The 22,287-nt window shown below is 43.2% G+C and overlaps 1 protein-coding gene across 9 annotated transcripts in view; it reads right to left on the bottom strand.

The window, feature by feature from the left end:
• The window catches only part of DOCK5 (dedicator of cytokinesis 5), a 225,217-nt gene that overhangs the window by 55,931 nt on the left and 146,999 nt on the right, over nt 1-22,287 (bottom strand). For all 9 annotated transcript variants that reach the window (XR_003428941.1, XR_003428942.1, XR_003428943.1 and 6 more), the window contains 11 exons: nt 20,952-21,063; nt 18,680-18,750; nt 17,973-18,079; nt 15,790-15,926; nt 13,751-13,846; nt 10,637-10,735; nt 6,502-6,596; nt 4,882-4,960; nt 3,567-3,667; nt 1,150-1,208; nt 688-842 (listed from right to left, as the gene is read on the bottom strand). Coding sequence is in view for 6 of the 9 variants with exons in the window: in XM_027087891.1 (XP_026943692.1) it covers nt 688-842; nt 1,150-1,208; nt 3,567-3,667; nt 4,882-4,960; nt 6,502-6,596; nt 10,637-10,735; nt 13,751-13,846; nt 15,790-15,926; nt 17,973-18,079; nt 18,680-18,750; nt 20,952-21,063 (1,111 nt within the window). In the remaining 3 variants the exon portion in view is untranslated. The remainder of the gene's footprint in view (nt 1-687; nt 843-1,149; nt 1,209-3,566; nt 3,668-4,881; nt 4,961-6,501; nt 6,597-10,636; nt 10,736-13,750; nt 13,847-15,789; nt 15,927-17,972; nt 18,080-18,679; nt 18,751-20,951; nt 21,064-22,287) is intronic.

Genomic DNA, 22,287 nt, shown 5'->3' with positions numbered 1-22,287 from the left:
TAGATTTGACCCAACCCCTTTACTGAATTGTAAACTAATTCCAACGTACATAGAGGAAGACCCCACTTCACATCATCCATTAATATCAAAACTTTCTAAAGCAGCCTTGTGCTACTCTGTCCTTTGCTTTATATTTACGGGAAAAAATTACCCCAAACATTATCATCTAATCCAACTATACATACAAAAATAGCTGAATGATTCTAATTTTCCATTTTATTTTTGGTTCCTGTCGAAGTCTTGACAGTGGGATTGCTTTTGCAGAGCTTCATAGCTGCAAAATCTTCCATTCAATACTAATATACTGTATAGATAAGGAAATTGAAGCATAGGAAAAATATATCAGGCAGACTAAGGTCTCAAAGCTAAAGACCCCTGCACCATTCCCTCAATCCACTGCAATATTTGCAAGAGATAGGACTAAACTGCATGAAGTCAAATTTTAATTATCCAGAGATAAGAGTGCTTCTTTAGGAAACACACGCAGCAGAAAAGGCTGCTCCTAGAGCCTTGGTTGGAATATCTGATCCTATGACTAACTGCTTTACAAAATAAAATGCAAAAGAAGAAGTTTTTAGATCACCTTTGATTTGTTTTATTCAGGCTACCGCTTCTCTATATAGAAAGAAAATAAATGAGAGTTGACTCTACGTGCATTAGTAAGATAACAGGTCCACCACTCCTTACCATATGGAAATTGCCATTTCCACTGAAATTGAACTCACACTGCATCATATCAAAGAAAATGGGGATGGTGGCTTTCCGGAGCTCTACTTCGGGGGTCAGTGTGACCTCCAGAATGGGACCCACCATGGATGGGATGAATTTGATTTTGTGGGGACCTGAAATGAAAGTAAGTGAGGACATGAAAAAAAAATAATTTCACTGGAAGTAAAGTGCTACAATCTTCCTCCACAGGGCCCATAAGAAAAGAAAAAGTTTATGTGGGTAAATCAATTCAGAAGTGAGTGACTCAATATTGTTTTCTGATAACATGTGATGTCGTAAGAGACCGACAAGTCAACTTGCACTTCCAGACACACAGAGAAATCAATCTCAGGATTCTTGGAATTAAAATGGAAAAGAATTCATCGTGGGATGCGTGTCACCCAGGAGTGGTGTGTGGGCCTGTTTGGGTTATACACTCACCCAGGTTATACCACATGTCCCGGATCCTAAAGCCGATTTCCTTTCTCATGTCCCCGTATCTAGGAAGGAGATCATAAACCAGGAGAAAGATGTGCAGTGGAAACGAGAACACATAATACAATGATGAGGGAAGTATAAGAGCCTGTGCTCCTCTAGGTCACAATTAAGCTAGGTCTCGAGGCAAAATCACATTAAGAGATGTGGTCGAGGGACTTCCCTGGTGGTCCAGGGGTTAAGGCTTGTGCTTCCACTGCAGGGGGTGAGGGTTCGATCCTTGGTCAGGGAACTAAGATCCCACAAGGAGATGTGGTCGATACCTAAAAAAGCCTCCAAGAACTGAGCCACATAGAGGTGGGGGGACTTTCACAGCAGGAGGAAGACCAAAGTAAGTGTCAAAAACTCACTGACAAAATGAGATTAACAAACTTTATTGAAGAGGGAAGAGTGAGAAACACTCTGGTTGCTCTTAAGCAAAACAATAAAATAAAACACAACAAACACTGAAGAAAAGGAAGATGAATGAGGGATGACTTACACAGTAATGTGGCTGGCCTTTATATACTTATATTTGAGTAACCCTTATCCACACCAGGACGCTCTTCAAAGCACTCACATTGGGAATCTCTAGACATACATTCTCAGTGGGGGTGACAGTATCCCTGAAGGGGTGAAAATTGGTCCGTGGGGGCAAAAAAAAGCTTCCTGTTTTTATGTATAAAGTACAGATATACATTTAGTACATAAACTGATATATGGTGTATCTGTGGTATTAATATTTCATGGGGGGTGTGATTAGAAAAACATTTTCTAAAAAGGTTCCTTACAGGAGTTGACAATGGAGGCAAAAAGAGTAGAGAAGCATTGATCTAGACAGTGGTTCTTGGGCGGAGGTGAATCAGAGTCACCTGAAAATCTCTTAAAGACTACATATGCCTAGGGTTGCCCCACACCATATACCATATCAGAGGCTGGAGGCTTAGAAAATAGAAATAGGGTGGGTCAAAAGTAGATGCTGTAAATGTTCCCAAATAGTTAGAATATGGACTTAGGACCTACCCTGCCAGCACGGTTCTATGTTTTCTACTTACGATACTATTGCACCAAACATCCTTTTTTCAAATTCTTGCTTTGGAAGTGTCTTCAGAAGCCAGTATAAAAATCATATTGAAAAATTTTTCTTACTATTCCTATTTAACAAAGGTACCTAAGCTAATTTTATTATTATTATATAAGCATATGTGGTCCATGTCCAGCACATAATAGATAATAAATGATAACTATTCTTATTGCTTATTAATATTACTGTTGATGCTTTTACTAAAAATCAGAGAAGTCTTGAAAAGAAATTCATTCACATTCCTATAGGCTTAATATCAATGTTTTTATCTCCTAAGGTTTATCTTTTCCCATAGGCATATATATTTCTACATGGATTGTACTTACAGTCATACTTTCCTTTGACCAAAACCAGAGTCATTAATCCTAACCAGCCACTTTATTTATCAGACTTGCATGTCAACTCATTTCACTTATGGTCATTTAACCAAAATCAAATACATCCTTGAATGAAGTTATGTCATCTACAGTATTCTAAAGAATAAGATTAAGGTGTCCATCTTAAAAATCAAATATCTCTTGATACCCACCCCACAAGGAAACCTACAAAACAGGTTTTACTTTTACCTTTGAAAGTGCAATCACTAAATCTCAATCACTTAGCCATCAATCTTAGTATTTTAGGGAGGAGCTAGAGGGATGCTAAATAATTTGCCTAGAGTCCCAGACATGCCAGCAGGGGAACAGAACTAAAATTCACAGCTTTTAAATGATAAATTTCTCAAGTTCTATTTAATTACACAGCCTTTGAGTTCCCAGGCTCTCAATGAACTTCGAAACAGACTTGAGCTGAAAGCAATGAAAGTCTTCCCTAAATCTCTCATCACTCTTGCACAAAGGTCCATTTTGAATTCTGAGCCAGGAATCTGGAGGGTGTTTTTAGGTGATGTGTTACTCTTGGCTCCTCTGCTGAAGTGACTGAAACTGGGAGGTAGACCAATGGTGCCAAAGGAGTCTGCTCCATGAAGCATGAGACAGAGAGGCACTATGCCTGCCATTTGGACAAGCTGCCAGCAGATGGCAGCTGTTCCTGGTGATGGGAGGACTGGCTGGCTTCAGTGTCTCTTTATGTAGAGATTCTATAATAGAATGTGATGGTTGATTTGAAAATGAATGGGCCCCTGAGAAGAGATGTGAATCTGGGGAAATCTGAGGTCTATTAAATGATTATTTTAAGACCTATCTCACTAACAACACAGGTAGCCACTGAACAGTAATTTCTGGGATACCAAAACTCCTGCTCCAAATAGAAATGGAAGAATCACCTTCCCAATCATAAGCAAGTTTAAGAGGACACTTACTTTTTTACAATTTTGTTGCGCTTGGCTTGTGAGAAGGTTTCAAGTTGAAGGGACTCATGGGTGAGAAAAGCGACTGCCAAATGGAAGTAATTGTTCCAGAGCTGTTCAAAATTAATGATGTGGGTGAAAAGAAACAGAAAATAACATTAATATGGGTCATAATAAGACAGTGCCACATGGTACAAATGCACTCGCCAGAAATTAACGGGGAAAAAATCCAAAATAAAATCCACAGGACTTCCTTTTCTCTCCTGTGTTTCAATTAGTTAATGCTTTATTAATATCAAGGTTTTAAAAATAACCCAAACTATTATATTTGTCTTTACTCCTGGGATAAAGGAAAATTGTTGCCAAGAAGTGTACCTATTTATAGTAAGTAGTTGGGCAATACTTATCAAAAGCCCTGACAATGTGCCAAATTCCTGACTAGTAAATACTTTAGGACTTTATCCTGGTAACATATTTATGGGTATTTAAAAAAATATTTAAAACAAGGAAGGCCCTCACACTGCTACTGAACATAATAACAGAAAATGGAAACAATCTAGATGCTCATAAGAAGAATTCGGTTAAGTAAACCATGGTCCAGCCATACAATGCACTGTATTTCAGCCATTAAAAATACTGTGAAAATATTTATTATCATCGAAAAGATCACAGAAAAAGTAAATAAAGTAGATTAACAGGTTACCAAAGAACTGTACAGCTTGATTCCATTTTGGCATAGGTACTTATGTGTGTGTGTGTGTGTGTGTGTGTGTGTGTGTGTGTGTGTATAAATACACACACGTATATAACCATTTTGATATATATACACACACACATATAAAAACATATGTATATACACACATAAACATGTATATGCAATATGTATATATAATCTCCTCTGCTTATGACTCTCTACTTCCAAAGTTCCATAGATTCAAACGCAGGCCATATCACAGCAAAAGCACATCACCAACAAAATGTACCCTGTAACGGAAGCAGGACCTTGTCTGCCTTCACCAGGGCCTAGAATAGTGCCCTGTACACATAACTCTCTAATATTTGTTGGATGAATGAATGAATAAAGATGGAGCAAGTGATCACCAGTTTTGCTATCACTTTGGACTTTCAAACAGGTGCTTATACAAACTGCTCTTTGGACACTAAACCGTTTGTAGGTAGAGGAATACCTGCGTGCCTACCTGCAAGCAGGTGTGTTTGTGTGTATTTGTGTTATGATAAAAAATCTGAGGCGATGTTTTCCAAAAGGAAACGGTTCTCTTGCTTTGGCTGAGAATTCAAGGAACTCCTAGGTGAGTCGCATGCTTACCTGAAGTTCAAAGCTTGCCTGATCCATGAAGAACCTTGTGAGAACCTCAGCAAACTGATTTATGGCACGGAGGAAAACCCTAGGGGAGGAAAAACACACTGGATAAAGAAGGCAACTTCATGCTCTTTGAAACATTTTCCATCTATGTTAAAAGCCAAAGCAAATCAAACCTGGACTTGGCAATCTAAGACCTTTAGATCTATCAAGGTCCTTAGAGACCAACTACAGCACATTCTACAGAGAAGGTCACTGAAGATCAGTTTCTTGAACTGACTACTAGCACAGTTCACGGCTGCATCACAATTTAGCCAGTTCAGAGTGCAGCTCAGAGGACAAGCCAGGGCTCCTGAGCCTCAAACCAAGGCTCCTTTTGCTCCATCGTGATGCTTACGTTTTAAAGTCTAGGACTTCGGATGCAATTGTTTCTCTAATGTGTACATAGTTGGGAAGGGTTTTTCTAATCAGGTATCAGGACCACCAAGAGTTAACAAAAATGCTTATCATAATGATTTACTTTATTTAGCTCTTTAAAAATCCTGAATCTCGGGGCTTCCCTGGTGGCACAGCGGTTGAGAGTCCGCCTGCCGATGCAGGGGACACGGGTTCGTGCCCCGGTCCGGGAAGATCCCACATGCCGCGGAGCGGCTGGGCCCGTGAGCCATGGCCACTGAGCCTGCGCGTCCGGAGCCTGTGCTCCGCAACGGGAGAGGCCACAAGAGTGAGAGGACCACATACCGCAAAAAAAAAAAAAAAAAAAAAAAAAATCCTGAATCTCTTTTAGTATCTGTATTCAGTCCATTTCACTTTCATTCAACAAGTCTTTGTTGAGGATCAGCAACTGCAAAGCACTGGCTTAGGTTCTGCCTTGAAAGAATGGTTCCTGGTCTTAAGAAATCTACAACTTGGTGGAGATCATTTGCAACCTGTGAATCGAACCATGACCCAACAAAGAATATGGAAAATTCTAGGAGGGGGTGTCAAAGAGGTATGGGGAAATCAAAAGAAGAGAAGACGACATCCAGATCAGAACGGCTTCCTTTGGAGATGGCATTTGCGAAGGACCTGAAGGAATGGGAGGCATGTTGATGGCCAGAGACAATGGGGCAGACACTGCAGGTGGAAGCAGCAGCGTGAGCGGAGGCACAGAACAGGGTCAGGGTCAGGGTCAGGGTCAGGGTCAGGGTCAGGGTCAGGGTCAGGGTTAGGAGGGAAGAGGCCAGTTTGATTGGAGGGCAAGTTGTATATAGAGGCAAACAGTGGAAGACAAGGCTAGAAAAGCAGGGTGGGCTGGGATGCAGAGGCCTTGAATGTCAGGATGATGAAGTCCATATGGAGACACTGAAAGACACCTTGCAGAGCTGATGCCGACAATCAACATGAAAGCAATGAGGAGGTTATAGCAGAAAGAAGAGAGCAGAGAGCCCAAGTCGGAGTGACCACAGTAGCCTGCCTGGAATCAAGAACAGAAGCATGTAAACCAGGACCACGAAAGCAGGAGGAACCTCACTTTACAGATGGTGGACTTGAAGCAAAGAGATTTAACATGCTTCACAAGGGCCAAAACCTAGCTTCCAGACCCAAGTTTTCAAATGCCTCCAGCCCTGCGATGGTCGGTCTCACCTGTTCTGTGTCATATTCATGACCATCCAGTCTTTGGCGTAGACGTTCTTTCCAATTAGATCCTTAAACATGATAAAAGTTTCCATGAGGAAGTCCTGCAGAAAACAAAGGAGGAATGGTTGGGGGAAAACTGGGTTATACTTCATAAGCCTTTCCTCCAGCACACTGACGTAAAGGAAGGAATACGATGGCCCAGGTCCCATAACAGTCTATCTTTTGAGTAAGGTTTATAGGGATAACAGAGTATTTTTTTTGGACTTTCTTTTATATTGGAGTATAGTTGATGTACAATGTTGTGTTAGTTTCAGGTGTACAGCGAAGTGATTCAGTTACACATATACATGCATCTATTCTCTTTCAAATTCTTTTCCCATTTAGGTTATTACGGAGTATTGAGCAGAGTTCCCCGTGCTGTACAGTAGTTTCCTGTTGGTCATCTATTTTAAACATAGCAGTGTGTATTCAACAGAGCATTCTTACAGGTATCCTATGATTTGATGTTTACATCATGTAATCTGATAAGCAAGAGAAGGATTAAAAAATTATCTGTATTTTATAAATGATAAAACTGAGACTGTTGAAAAATGAAACGACTGGCTTAAGGCCATAGAAACCAAGAAGCTGGAGAGCTAGGAAGAGACCTTGGGATTCTGGATCCCAAGTTCAGAGCCATAATATCTTCAGTCCTTGGCCGCCAATGTTGTCTGAATGGATCTACTGTACTTCAAATGAATTCACCAACAACTGTCAGAAAACTGATACCTGTTTTTTTTTTTTAACTTTTTGGTGTCTTTTAAAAATTGAGTTACAATTAACATACTAACATATTATATTAGTTAATTAATATTAACATAATATTATGTTAGTTTTAGATGTACAACATAGTGATTCGATGGTTTTATACATTAGGAAATGATCACCAGAATAAACCCAGTTACCATCTGTCCTCATACAAAGTTGTTACAACATTGCTGACTGGATTCCCTATGTGTACATTACATCCTGGGACTTATTTACTTTACAGCTGGAAGTTAGGATCTCTTAATCCCCTTCACCTCTTTCATCCATCTCTCTACCCTCCTTCCCTCTAGCAACCACCAGTTTGTTCTCTGAGTCTGAGAAAACTGATACTTCTAATAACTCTGAGTCCAATTCTCCCTTATTATTATTAGAACAGAACAAAAATGCTATAAATAAGAAGCAGAGTCATGATTCTTCCTCTTCCAGGAACATTACCATGCGTAGCCTGGGGGGAGGGTCCTAAATGGTCCTTAAAAAGAGATTATAGCAGTGGACCATCATGTCTGTAAAACCTAATAACAAAAGGCCAGTACTGAAAAAAAACAGCTATTCTACTCGAAAGAGGGCTAAGAGGAAAAAGGAACTCAGAACAGTCGGGCTAAAAAATCAAAGCTAAAAAGTTTGGGAAGCTTTTTAATTTATTAGTTAGTTAAATTTAGACATTTTCCGCTCAGATTCCTGAAATGAAAATCCAGTCCAATTTCTCTGGCACTAAACCGTGCAGTTCTAGCTCATGAATGACATCATATACAGAAAGAAAACGGGGCTTGGGAGGCAGGGGGCCTGGGTTCTGTTTCTAACAATATTCCTCTGAGTCCCCGGTCCTGTTGGCTAACCAGTACACTTTGGACGCCAAACAGCATAGGAATGGGAGCAATTCCAGCTCTCAAGTCTGTGTTACTTCCTTCTGGTTCAATGGAGAGTCAAACTTCTCTACCCTCCACTCTGAAATCATAGACATAGTTCACAAGTTTTCCAGTTTTTCATCATGAATTTTAAGTGCATCCACTACTTATTAACTATCCTATTAACTTTTTTCCTCAAGCCAACAGGAGGTGATGGTTTGTGAAACAAGGATGTAGATGCCGGTTATCTATTCTGATGCCAACTCCATATTCAACTCTAGTGCTCTCAGTGAACTGTAAACAGTGATGACATAATAAAGGCAGTTCACAGATAACCCCAGGCCTTTATCTACCACTTCCCAAAGTCTTTCAAGTGATTTCTTCAGAAGCAGCAGGAGCGAGAGAAAGAACAGTCCACTGGAGGTCAAAGGGCTTCGCCGTACCCTGCAGTTCTGCCACTGATGAGTACTGTTCCCTTGGGGACAATAATCCTCTTTTAATTAGACGATGCAGGGCTTCCCTGGTGGCGCAGTGGTTGAGAGTCCGCCTGCCGATGCAGGGGACGCAGGTTCGTGCCCCGGTCCGGGAAGATCCCACATGCCGCGGAGCGGCTAGGCCCGTGAGCCATGGCCACTGAGCCTGTGCTACGCAACGGGAGAGGCCACAGCAGTGAGAGGCCCGCATACCGCAAAAAGAAAAAAAAAAAAAAAAAAAGATGATGCAGGGGAAGAGCTCACCACGGTCCTGGAGAATAGGAGTTAAATCTGGTTTTTTTTTTTTTTTCTTCTTTTTGCTTACTTAAAGGAGCCAAATTGTCAAGAGTTTGAATTTAGTATAACTTTCTTTATTCTTCCTGCTTTCAGAAGGGAATCTGAAAAAAAAGTCACTAAACTATTTTTATATCAATTTTATCTTACATAATAATAATACTATTATATATGTAATGATAATGTAATATCATTACCATTATTATAAGTAGTTGGTTCTCATAGCTAGTAACACACGCCAGGCACAAAGTGAGGCATTTTCCACATGTCCACTCATCAATACTCACATTAACTCCCTCCTGCCCCCAGGTAGGTACCATCCTACCGAGGAGGAATTGAGGTCTAGCGAGGTTAGACAGCTTGCCCAAAATTTCATAGGGGGAAGCAGAATAGTCAGAATTCAAACCCAGATCCAGGTGTTCTAAAGCCTGTGTTCTTAAACCCACTACGGAGGAGAAACACTGCTACCCTCGGCTTCCACCTCTCCCCACCTCTCCCCTCTTCCTAATTCTCTCGCCCAGATCTCTGCAAGCACAGCTACGGATCGCTACAGATTCCTGTACCACGCTGCCAGCCAGAGCATGGCCTACGTGGAGGTCCACATAGGACTCCAGACTAAGCCCCATTAAGTCCTTTATTGTGGTCCAGGACAGTGCTCTGAGGGTTCATCACTGGATCGATTACAACTAATAGTAATAAACAGTACAATTCCTTGTGTGTTTTTCCTTCATGTAGACCTCACAGAAAGGAGAGTGACCGGCGAAGAAAGAGCTGGATATCTTTGGGTGTACTAGCTACATGCTATCAGTATAATAAAGGCAGAAAGTGGAAAATCTGGAGCATAAAGAAAATTGGAATATGCACGAATGATGCGAAGTTACCCGGAGCAAAGATGAGCGCAATGAGACCCTGCTTGTTAATACAGCTCCCTGTCCAGCCCACTACTTCACAAGATAAGACAATACCTTCAGGGATTTTTTTTTTTTTTTTTTTTTTTTTTGGCCATGCAGCTTGTTGTATCTTAGGTCCCCGACAAGCGATTAAACCCAGGCTACGGCAGTGAAAGCACCAAGTCCTAACCACTGGACAGCCAGGGAATTCTCACCTTCAGGGATGTTTAACAGCCACTAACAATTCCCTGAAGGGAAGGATCCTGGGGAAGCAGCCAGAGATCTAACTTAGCCTCTTGGGCCACCTTCGGCTGTATGCTTAATGGTAACTATGAGAACAATTTTCTTGTTTAAAACAGAAGAGAATGGAATATTTTCAACTGACGATAACTTACAACTGTTACCTGGGGGCAGGTATTACCTCTTTTTGTTTCCCTCTCCAGGGAATACTGAAAAGGATGACATCAACCACATCTTAAAAGACCATGAACATCTTTGCCTCCTAAAATCCTTGCCAGGGCATGGGTGACTACTGTCCCTGAAAATGAGACACTGTCCTCTTCTGAGAGCAAAAGAGGTCACCCAAATGTTTCTAAATATGGGCTCTCTCTAAATCCAAGAGACGTAGGTGGCTGCGTGAGGACCTCCTGGTATATGTACTGGACTCTTCTTCAAATCCTATGGGCAGAGAAAAACTCTCCCTCTTGTAACCCCTGTGGAAAGCGACACAGCATTCAGAGGTGTGTGGGAAGAGAACCCCAGACTCATGACGCTCAGTTCTGCCAAAATATGAGAAGTCTTAAGTTACCAGGATCCAATGAAGACAACTTACAATAATGTCTTGTCTGGTCTTGAAAGTGCTGATGTAGTGGCTGTAGTGGCTCTCGTCCATCTGCCGCAGGATGGCAATCATGCAAGCAATGAAACTCCCCTGGAAGGAGACCGAAAACACAAATCCCAGCTCCTTAGACCACCAACTGACAAAGCCAAGATCTGGGTGCATGTACTTTGGTTTTTCCCACCCAATTAACTATGCAGGGACCCCAGCACGCTGGAAACATACTGCATTCTAAAGGTCCAAAGGCATGGGCTTTGCAGTTTCTGCTAAAAAGAAGGTCCTTCCAGGTTTGAGTGAAGCAGTGTGGAGGGCTTCACTCATCCTATGAATAGCCATGACCTCTGAAATCCTGTAGGTCAGGGGATACTGACTGTAAGATCTCAGCTAGATGACTAGTTAAGCTGTAACAACTTGCAGACCCTGAGTTGCTTGTTGAGACCGAGGTGTAATAGAGACGTCCAGGGAGAAACATCCAAAGTATTTACATCATTTAAATAAATTTGAGCTTGGAGGAATGCAAAGAGGAAAAAGAGAGGTCGAAGAGAGGTCGTAAAACTGAATGGAAGAGCAGAAGAGAGGCTAAGAGAGCTCCCTGCTGGACCACTTCAATGTCATTCCACCAGCTCTAGAATCCTTTAGCCAGGGATTCCTAGCATGTTATGCTGTGTAACTGTGGACCTGGTTTGAAGAAAGGGATCGGATAATTAGATGATTACCATCATTTCCATTTTTGAGGCTAGGAATTACATATTCAACTTGCTTTCCCCTAGTCCAACCATATTTGAGCCACAGACTTAATTTTCTAGCCAGAGGGCAAGTATCTACGGTAGTATCTTCTTGTATTCATATAGTTATGAAAACAACACAAATTTAAGTGAACTTGGCACAGAGGAGATGAAAATACAGCTGTTCCTGGGATGGAAAGAATAACTTCCTAAACACAAAAACAGTGAAATACTATCCATGTACACCTCTCTCTGAATGAATGTCTGTCTTAGGTCTCTTTTGTTTAGGAAAGTTTATTTTTCTAATTATAAAGTGATGTAAATTTATTGTATTAAGGCTTTGATATATATTGCCAAATCAGCATATAGTTTGCATTACCATCAGCACCTAACGCTATTTGTTTCTCCAGGCCTTTGCCAAGCATTTGTCCACATTTTACCCTTTCAGGAAAGCCTGTTTTTTATTCTGGCTGCACCACGCGGCTGGTGGGATTCTAGTTCCCTGACCAGGGATCGAAGCTGGGTCCCTGGCAGTGAAAGTGTGGAGTCTTAACCCACTGGACTTCCAGGGAAGACCCAGGAAAGCCATTCTGAATCAGCTTACATAAATTGTAACTCTTCTACCCTAACTCCCCTTATCCCACTCATTTTTTTCTCCATAGCACTTATAGCCTTCTAAACTCTGCCATTTATTTTTTTGTAATTGTTCTTGCTAGAATGTAAGCTTCTCTGAGGTAGTGATTTTTGTCTGTTTTGTTTCCTGATATATCCCCAGCATCTAGAACAGCGCCTGGTAGTTTCTTAATACATATTTGTTGAATAAATGGTTTTTATTTACCACAGCAATTTGGGATAGTTCTTTTTCTATGTCCTCTGATTAAAAATCTAATCAGAGATTTTAGCATCGCAAAAGATGCACCTTTAGTAAAAGATGCTTCATTTTAATGATGATACAACTCAGCCTTTCAACAGTTACCTCTGGTCTCGATCACACTTTTTTTTTTTTTTCGATCACACTTTTTATCTGACTTTTAATAGACATAACAGGCGGAGAATAAGAGGCCAGGGCAACACTGACATTTCTAACAGCATGCTAATCCCAAGTTCTTTAAATGGTTTTTCCTTGAACCACAAGGGCTGGATGGTACCACAGGGCACCGATTTTTAAGCACACTGAATATCACGGGGAATATGATACGAAGGGGAAAACTGACGTTATCAGAATTCCTCTCACGGTGACTAGAGTGCATAGTTGGGAACATAACTCGGTGAGCTGCTGGGGGTGGGCACGGCTGACAGCATGCAAGGCGCCGCCTCCAGGCTGGTTGCCCAGGGCCAAAGCCCACCTCAATCACCTGGTGGTTGTGTAACCTTGCTCGGGTTTTTGCACGTTTCCTCATTTGCAAAATGGAGCTTGGTGTGACCTTTCAATGAAGTGCTTAAGATAGTTTCTAGCACACACAGAAAAATAAGCTAACAGTGACTACTACCATTATCATCACGCTGGCTGGACATACTGACACTATTACTGTTATCATTCTAACAAAGGCAGACCCACACAGAGCATGCGTACATTGAGAATTACAACTAAACTGCTTGAGACAATACAGGAAGTGCTAAATGCAGTCAGCCAAAGCCCTAATTTTCTGCTCACCAAGGCTCACATTTTCCTGAAATAAAATATTAAGCAAATATTGAAAGAGCATTAGGTCGAATGGGTCCCAAGTTCTTAGTCCACCTAGGGTGCCTGCATATCTCAGTGGGTCTCTGCTTTAATATATTATAAGAGGCTTTGGTTTCACCTTCCCTATGAGCAACGCTCCTTATGATTTGTACTGGCGAGATCCTTTAAAATTTTCCCCCATTTGCCTCCCCTACCTCCCTGGTAGATCATTTTCCCCCAAGAGAAAATCAGCATCAGATTTACTCACAGTTATAACGAAGAGTCACTCATCCAGGGGGGCTGTAAAGTTCTAGACCCCATTCATTTCCCGAGGGAGCTATGCCACCCAGCCCGCAGCGCAGACTGGAAACTGGGATGGGAGGGGCCTATGTGAATTTGGTCTCAAGACACTGCTCCCCAAAGCCCCACAATGGGCAGGTGGGATGGGACACTAAGAAGCTGCAGTGGGGCTTCCCTGGTGGCGCAGTGGTTGAGAGTCCTCCTGCCGATGCAGGGGACACGGGTTCATGCCCCAGTCCGGGAAGATCCCCCATGCCGCGGAGCGGCTGGGCCCCGTGAGCCATGGCCGCTGAGCCTGCGCGTCCGGAGCCTGTGCTCCGCAACGGGAGGGGCCGCAACAGTGAGAGGCCCGCGTACCGCAAAAAAAAAAAAAAAAAAAAGAATTTGCGGTGGCTGTGTGGTCCCCTGGGCGAGACTCACGATGTGGGGAGACTGTCGGCTCATCCCAATCACGGTCCGGTTGATCCTTCGCAGCAGCCGTTCCATTATCAGCTGTACGTGCAGCGCCGTGGGACCCTGAGGGGGAAACAAAGGGATGGACACCACTTCTTCTGACTCAGCTTCACTTTTCTTAAAGAAACCCTGGACTGCTGAGAGTTCTCTTTAACTCTCATTCTGGCTCTTCAGTACAAAGCAATCTCTTGTCCAAAAGGGGGAAACATTGTCACAGAACGATACATAATGTTATTAAGGAATCTGCTGAACATAGTTGGTTCTGACATTTAAAAGATGAATGTGGAGATGCAGGGGATGCAGGGGAAGAAAGCTTCTCTAATGACCCAGGTCATCTGGGCTCGCGGAGAGCTCCCTGTAGCCAGCAACTCAACAGTTTCTGGAGACTCCCGCTAGCACGAGGTACTCGGTCCTGAGGCTGCGTAGATCAGGCTACCCAGGACAATTTGGCGCATAAGTGGGAAGAAAAAGGCGAAAACATGAAGTTCTTGCTACCTCCTCTCTAGGATGTAAAAAAACAAGAAATTCAAGTCAAGGAGATTGTTATGGACTGATCATTCGCATTCAAAATTCCTGTGCTGAAGCTCTAACCCTTAATGTGATGGTATTTGGAGATGGGGCTTTTGGAGATAGATAATCAGGTCGTGAAGACAGGGCCTGGGACTGACAGGTTAGTATCCTTATAAGAAGAGACACCTGAGAGCTTGCCCTACCAAGGAAAGGCCGTGTGATGACACAACGAGAAGGTGGCCATCTGCAGGACAGGAAGAGGGCCTCACCAGGACCCAACCATGCAGGCACCATGACCTTGAACTTCCAAGCCCCAAGGACTATGAGAAATAAATTTCTGTTGTTTAATCCACCCAGGCTGCAGTATTTTGTTTCGGCAGCTCGAGCAGACTAAGACGGGGATTTACTATTCTGACTCTGTCATGTGTGACAGTGAGCAATTATTTAACTTTGTGGCGCTTCAACGTTCATAGCTGCGAGAAAAGAAAGAAAAGATCCCGTACAGGAATTAGCGGGGCTGATGCGCCCAACAGTGCCTCATGAATGTTCAGTCTTTCTTTCTCCTCCTTTCCTTTCTTGTGGTTGGATGCTATACTCCTTCAGCTCCAACTTATCAATATTCAAGTTGCCTTTTCAAAGCCTTTACCCATTATTGCTTCTTGACAGATATTCGAATCTCCTGCTTAATGCTTCCAACAACTAGATCACTGCTATTTATGTAATTTTATTAAAACACCAAGTATCGGTAGCATCCCCTCTCTCCCACCCTCCCTTCTTTCCTTCCTTGCTTTTTATTATTTCTCTGCTTGCTTCCTATTTCTTTAAATGAAAGTGATTCATAACACCCGCCTCTCTGTAGGAACACGGGTGCCGTGTGGCCATCACGGGGGGTAGCGACAATGGTTTGTCTTCGACTGAAAACATTCTGCAAAGTTCTCCAGCCTCTTGAGTGGAGGCTATGACAGGTCTATCTCTAGAACATGGAAAATCCAGGCAGTGTGGCCCCAGGTTTTTTGAGGGGGAGGAGATGAGATGAGATTAAAAAAAAAAATAAACACATCATTTCTACTAGGCTCCAGAAAGAAGGATCAGTTTCAGAGAGAACATAAAATGAGATCTTCTCAGAAGCTCCGGTAGATCTACAATAGTGCTGTCAGGTATCGGAGGTATAACAGGGTAGAGCTTTCTACCTAACAAGTCTAAACAGCGCTCTGGATCTGAAAAGTCCTCAGCAGGATCTCAGTGATAGGCAAACTGGGCCAATCAGGAAGATCAACCGGTAGCAGCCCCACCAGCAGGTGGATCTCCCTGGACCTAGATTTGCATGACAGAGTCTAGCCGGGAGAAGCCTCTCTAAACACCTCTAAAATGGGTGCAGCCTGCCCCAGCGCCCAGGTTCTCAACTGCCTGGGACTAGGAGAGCCGTGCAGTGGTTCCTATCCCAGGCCATGGGACCAGTGTACGCTCTGCTCTGCATCAGCGACTCTTTGACTCACCACATCCTTCCTGTCCAGAACTTCCAGGAGGTAGCTCAGAAGCTGCGAGCTGGCCTCATGGTCAGGCTTGCTGGAGTTGTCGTCTAATTGGCCGCTGAGCTGGTCTATCAGCAGAGGCAACAACACGTCTCTGCACTCTGAGGGGGAAAATGCAGACCACTCACCAGCTGTAGGAGTGCCCCCCCCGAACTGCCTGGCTCCTTCCTGCAACTCCCTCTCTGCCTGTCCCCCCAGCTCCCAGCTCTGCACTCAGCCCTGCAGGGGCTCCTCCAGGCCACCGAGGAGCACGTGGTTTTAGGCACGGAACTTTAGCCCAGTACCTTGACCTTAAAAACAAAGAAAATCCCACCTATCGTGGGTCCACGTAGCCAAATGTTTAAAGTATTTAACAATTTCTTTAGCTTTTTTTTTTCTAAAAAAAGGCCAACTTGGGAATTCCCTGGCGGTCCAGTGGTTTGGACTCAGCGCTTCCACTACAGGGGGCATGGGTTTGATCCCTGGTCAGGGAACTAAGATCCCGTAAGCTGCACAGCACAGCCAAAAAAAAAAAAGCCAACTTGATACTTGCAAGCTAAGTCATATGAAACGAATAAACTAAGCAAGGTATATGCTTTTAATTTTTTTGAAACGTTCCGCCTAATGGAGAAAATGTACTCGAAAATTCCTATGAATACTGAGCTCCACCAGCACATCTCAGTGTTTCACAGACATTCTGTTCATGCTTTCGCGGGCACGTGGACTTCATAAAGTAAGGTATTATCTTCCTACTATGTCTTCCTTCTGAGATCTTTCACAATGATAAAATATCATTCTGATGAGTCCAGACATTCTGGGCACTCACAGAAACGACTGTGAATGGTGATAATACTTCCTCTGTTGGAATCCTCCAGGGCATCCTTGCTCTTCTGCTCAAACAATGCACCTTTGTTGTCTCATTTATGGTTTATGCATCCTTAGAGGCAGAGGGAATCACAGCGTAGTAGGAGGTTGACTAGTATTAAGTTTTCCACTTGAGAGCACTCACTAGCTTTCTGCACTCCCCCGACTGGGTCCTTGGAACAGCTGAAATGTCTAAGCACAAATTCTGAGGCTCAGAAGAGGTCAGAGCCAAAAGACGTGCTGATATGATCTAGTTCAAGTCCATCCTTCCAGAGAAACAGAAGCTGAGACTTAGAGAAGGTCCCTCATTCGTCCCAAGTTACATAACTAGCCAGGGGCAAGGCTAGAAGGGTTCTCGCACCAACAACTCACTCGACTTTTCCTATTTCTGAGGTGTCCTGCCAGTCCTCAGACCCTCCAGCCGATACACACAGCATGAGTCACCCTCTGGGACTCCCTGACCTGGTGCTGGCTTCAAAAGACGCTCCCACGGCTGCCCCACCCTAGCGAGTCTTGGGTTTACTGGGAAAGAACCAGGTATTCGACCTCTTTCCTATGTCAACTTTGGGACAGGAACACAGTGATTTCCACCTGGTGGCTATGTGCTTGACTCTAGTTACAAAATGAAGAGTCTTTTATCAGTGGAAGAGTGTTCTCCTCTCCGCTCCCAGCGGTATGACGGTAGTCTGGCTCTCCTACAGCTCCCCCCCAAAACCTCTCTGATTTATAGTGATTGCCAGTTTCCATGGTGTAAGTCCTTCTGCCACGGTCACTCTTCAGCCACTAAGATGACATGACTGGGCACGGAGTCGAGAAGAGATGTGCATAACCAGCTCCGTCGAGCCAGTATAAGTGGCATGCGGTCCATCACTGCCCTACAGCATCATGGCATCACTGCCCCATAACATCACTGCCCCATGGCATCACTGCCTGCCCCAGCCCCTGGTTACTGGCGTTATACTCTAAGTCAAAGGAGATGCATTTGTTTAAAGGGACCGTCTTTACTGCTTGCCTGTTACTTTATGGGGTTCCTATTTTGAGGACAAAGTTTGCTAATTAATGAAACACGAGTTCGAATTAAAGATGAAAGAACACATGATTTTGCTCTTTCAGGAACTATGGGAATGCTGAACGGACTTCACCTTCTCCTTAAAACTGGTTTCCCAGGAGGTCCTCAAGTACCAGCAAACGATTGGCAAGGACATTATTGACATTAAAAAAAAAAAAAAAAAAAGAGGCAGTGTTGGCTGAAGAAGACACAAGACCGGGATTTCTGTAAGCAGCAGTTTTTGGTGGAGACTCACCCGACTGCCGGAAAAGATTGCTCTCTACTATCTTGGTCATGCAGTTCAGTTTCTGGCGCACTAACTGGTTGTCAGGGATGCTCTGAATGAACTTGCAGAAGAGTACGCTGCAAGAGAAACCCCAGTAGTCACTGTTTTCACTCTGCCGAGTTCAAGGGAGCATTACGCTCTTCCCCTCTACTGGGAAATTATTTACGCGTGGACAGGTTTACCTGGAATTCTCTCCACAATGACCTGAGAGTCTGTCTCTAGGAAGCAAAGGAGAGGCTCTATTCCGTGCTCACTCCAGGGCTCAGCCTGGGAGCTAAGTCAGCCTAAACTGGCAAATTAGTCAGGTCCATCACTGCTTTGCAGACCTACCTTCACCCTCAACTTCTGCAAAAGTCTTTTTGGGCTACCTCCACCCCAGTGTCCATCACCATCTGACTCGGCATTTCGGGGGTACTTAGGTATAGGGCTGGAAGCGTATTATTATGTACTTTTTTCTGTAGTTAATTTTATGTCTGTGCGTCTCGTTTCCCTGGAGAAAGTGCAAACCTCTCCGAGGGACTGGCTTTGTGTCTTCTTTTATGGCTTCCATAGAAATGAGCACAAAAAGGTGTTCAGTCAATACATGTTAGAAGAATCACAGCATGTGTAGCCGCCTAAGCTCAAGCCAGCAGGGGAGCTGCTTCTCTGTTAAGAAACAAACGTTTTTGGCTATTTACCTGAGCTCAACTGGATCGAACACAAGTTTGACGTCATTAATGATGCTAGGAAGGTACTTCAAGGCTGCCCCCTGCAAGAAAAACACCGAAGGCATATTCAGTTGCCAAGCAGGACAAACACAGAATTTCCTGCTTGATCCCAGGAAGAAACGACTGATGCTGGGATCCTGGACAGGGAACTGGACACAGACACTCTCGCAATGAAGAAGAAAGCTGATGTTGCTCTACACGATCTCCCAGGATCTTTTTCCTGAAAAGTCCAGAGACACAGCTTTCTGCCCTCACCACCCAAGAGCCACTGTCCATTTAGAATTCAGTTTTCTACCCAAGGAAGCAGTTAAAAATCTGGACATCTCCCTCACAAAGTTGCCATAGAGAGCAAAAAAGAAAGCTCGAACTTGAGTCTTTAGGGATTACGTATTTTACCTCAAAAAACGGATAATGATGAAGATGATGGGGACGACGGGCTTCTGGGAAGAAGGGGAGCCCTAAGAATAAAGCCTGTTGCTTGAATCATCATCAGGATCAACTGGCTGAACTCACAGGGTCCAGAAATGCCATTCAAGGGACGTCTAAAAGGGCAGCTTGTCATCTTTGGTGAGACGACCATTTAGGTCTTCTGCCCATTTTTTGATTGGGGTGTTCTGATATTGAGTTGTATGCGCTGTCTATTTTGGAAAGTAACCCCTTGTTGGTCGCACTGTTTGCAAATATTTTCTCCTAATCTGTCAGTTACCTTTTCGTTTTCTTTATGGCTTCCTTTGCTGTGAAAAAGCTTTTAAGTTTGATTAGGTCCCATTTGTTTATTTTTGCTTTTATTTCTTTTGCCTTGGGAGACTGATCTACGAAAATATTGCTACGATATATGTCAGAGAATGTTTGGCCTATGTTCTCTTCTAGGAGTTTTACGGTGTCATAGATTATATTTAGGTCTTTAAAACAGGCACATGAAAAGATGCTCAACATCGCTAATTATTAGAGAAAAGCAAATCAAAACTACAATGAGGTATGACCTCACACCGGTCAGAATGGCCATGATCAAAGAGTTTACAAATAATAAATGCTGGAGGGGACTTGGAGAACAGCGAACCCTCTTAACACTGTTGGTGGGAATGTAAATTGGTGGAGCCAATTTTTATGGAAAACAGTATGGAGGTCCCTTAAAAAAACTAAAAATAGAGTTACCATATGATCCAGCAATCCTAATCTGGGGCATATATCCAGAAAAGATGAAAACTCTAATTTAAAAGATACAGACACCCCAATGTTCATTGCAGCACTATTTACAATAGCCAGGACATGGAAGCTACCTAAATGTCCATTGACAGGTGAATGGATAGAGAAGATGTGGTACATATACACAATAGAACACTCCAGAGCAGTAAAAAAGAATGAAATAATGCCATTTGCAGCAACGTGGATAGACCCAGAGATTATCATACTAAGCAAAGTCAGGAAGAGAAAGACAAATATCATATGATATCACTTACATGTGGAATCTAAAAAATAATACAAATAAATATATTTATAAAACAGAAACAGACTCACAGACATAGAAAACAACCTTATGGTTACCAAAGGGGAAGAGAAGGGAGGGATAAATTAGGAGTATGAGATTAACAGATATACACCACGGTATATAAAGTAGATAAACAACAAGGATTTACTGTATAGCACAGGGAACTACATTTGACATCTTGTAATAACTTATAATGAAAAGAATTTAATATATATATACACACACACATATATATATTTGAATCACTGTGCTGTACACCAGAAACTAACACAGTATTGTAAATCAAATCTACTTCAATAAAAATAAAATAAATAAATAGCTAGCTTGTCTTTGGCAAACCAACATTTGAAAATACAAGTGTACATAAAAGTTAAAATAAAGGGATTTCCCTTTACTTTCTATAAGTCATTCTAAAATTAACAAGTTTTCCACGAACTAACTAGGATTAATTTTCTCTTATCTCCCACCATGGCCAGTTCTATGTTGCCCCAGAACATCCTCACCGACAGCATTAAGAGTTACTCAAGGGGGCTTCCCTGGTGGCGCAGTGGGTGAGAGTCCGCCTGCCGATGCAGGGGACACGGGTTCGTGCCCCGGTCGGGGAAGATCCCACATGCCGCGGAGCAGCTGGGCCCGTGAGCCATGGCCGCTGAGCCTGCGCATCCGGAAGCCTGTGCTCCGCAATGGGAGAGGCCACAACAGTGAGAGGCCCATATATCGCAAAAAAAAAAAAAAAAAGTTACTCAAGCTGACCTTGATCTTGACAGCTTCCTCCAGAGGCCTGTCCATCAGCATATTGAAAGCGAGAAATAACTGGCGGATGGAATTACTAAATTCATCTCCATCTTCACTTTGGCCATAAAATCTTCAGAGAAAAAAAGAGAAGGCGGGAAAAGAAAAAAAAAGAGAGCGAGAAGAAGGTCAGATTCTCCATCTTTAAAAGAAGTTTTCCAACAGATCTGTTGCCTACACAATGCTGGAAGCCCATGCCTCACTGGTCACCTCTTTACACCGTGCACAGAGGAGTCACACGTGCTCTTAGGTGGTTCAGGAAGGGGCCCAGTAGCTGGGAAGTTATCCCCACCTGGACAAAAGGAAGGTAGTGATTTGTACATAAAGTCCTACAACAGAGCTCTCCCACTGTCCCCCGGAAGCTGTCTGAAGGCCAGTCTTGGTGATGTCCTCCAACCTAGTGGCGTGCGGGCATTTCTGGCACAGAGCGGGGAATGGCTGGAAGCAGCTTTGCCTCAAGTAGCAGATAAGCCCTGCATGCAAACCTACCATCCTCAGCTCATTAGCAGAATGTCCAGCAAGCAGGGGACTCCCCGCCCAGCTACCTTCCCTGACAGCCCAGTCTTGCCACCTCCACGCCTCCCCTCCTGCCTCTCTCTCTCCTCTTCTGATCTTTGTGTCTAATCACTCTGCCATTTGAATCATTCTGTCTCACCGCAACAAGCCCTGATCATTTGCGTTCAAGTTCCAGACAAGGGGTAGAGAAGCTGCTCAACCTAGAAACGTTCTGAGCCCAACCCAGTCTGCAAGTCCAGTTAGCATCCTTCTATCCACTGAACTGGCCACGCTGGTGCCGACCTGCCTCTAGGACAGCGTCCTCCCAGGACACGGGCTGCCTTGGTCTTTGCTTATTCCTGCTTGTTTGATAAAAGTACGCTATCAACTGAAAAGTTGGTTCTTTCTCATAAGTAGAAATCAGAAGGTCTTTGGCCCATTTCTCAGAAACACAACAGTCCCCAAATTGTAGTCCAAGTGCATTTACACTGGGTGGCAATCTTACCACCAACTGTCAAGAGTAGGGATGGTTTGAACTTAGAATTTTATACACACACTCAAATACATACGTACATGCATATACATATTTACATTAGTCTCCTCCGTTCACCTGTATCTTATATGGTACTCATGGAATATGAACTTCTCAGAAAATTATCCAATCAGAGGGTTTCTGCTAATCTTCCATTCATCCATTTTGCACAACTTTAGAAAAGAACTTTATTTGCAATTGAGTCCACAAAGTATATCAAAATTAACATACCCAGAACAGAACTCACTTGATTTTCCTGTTCACCTTTAA

The sequence above is a fragment of the Aethalodelphis obliquidens genome, unplaced genomic scaffold (genome assembly GCF_003676395.1).
Source record: "Aethalodelphis obliquidens isolate GAN/ISIS:26980383/991018 unplaced genomic scaffold, ASM367639v1 scaffold61, whole genome shotgun sequence".
NCBI lineage: Eukaryota > Metazoa > Chordata > Mammalia > Artiodactyla > Delphinidae > Aethalodelphis > Aethalodelphis obliquidens.
Note: the sequence above shows the minus strand (reverse complement) of the source record. Positions and strands in the feature narration are given on the sequence as shown.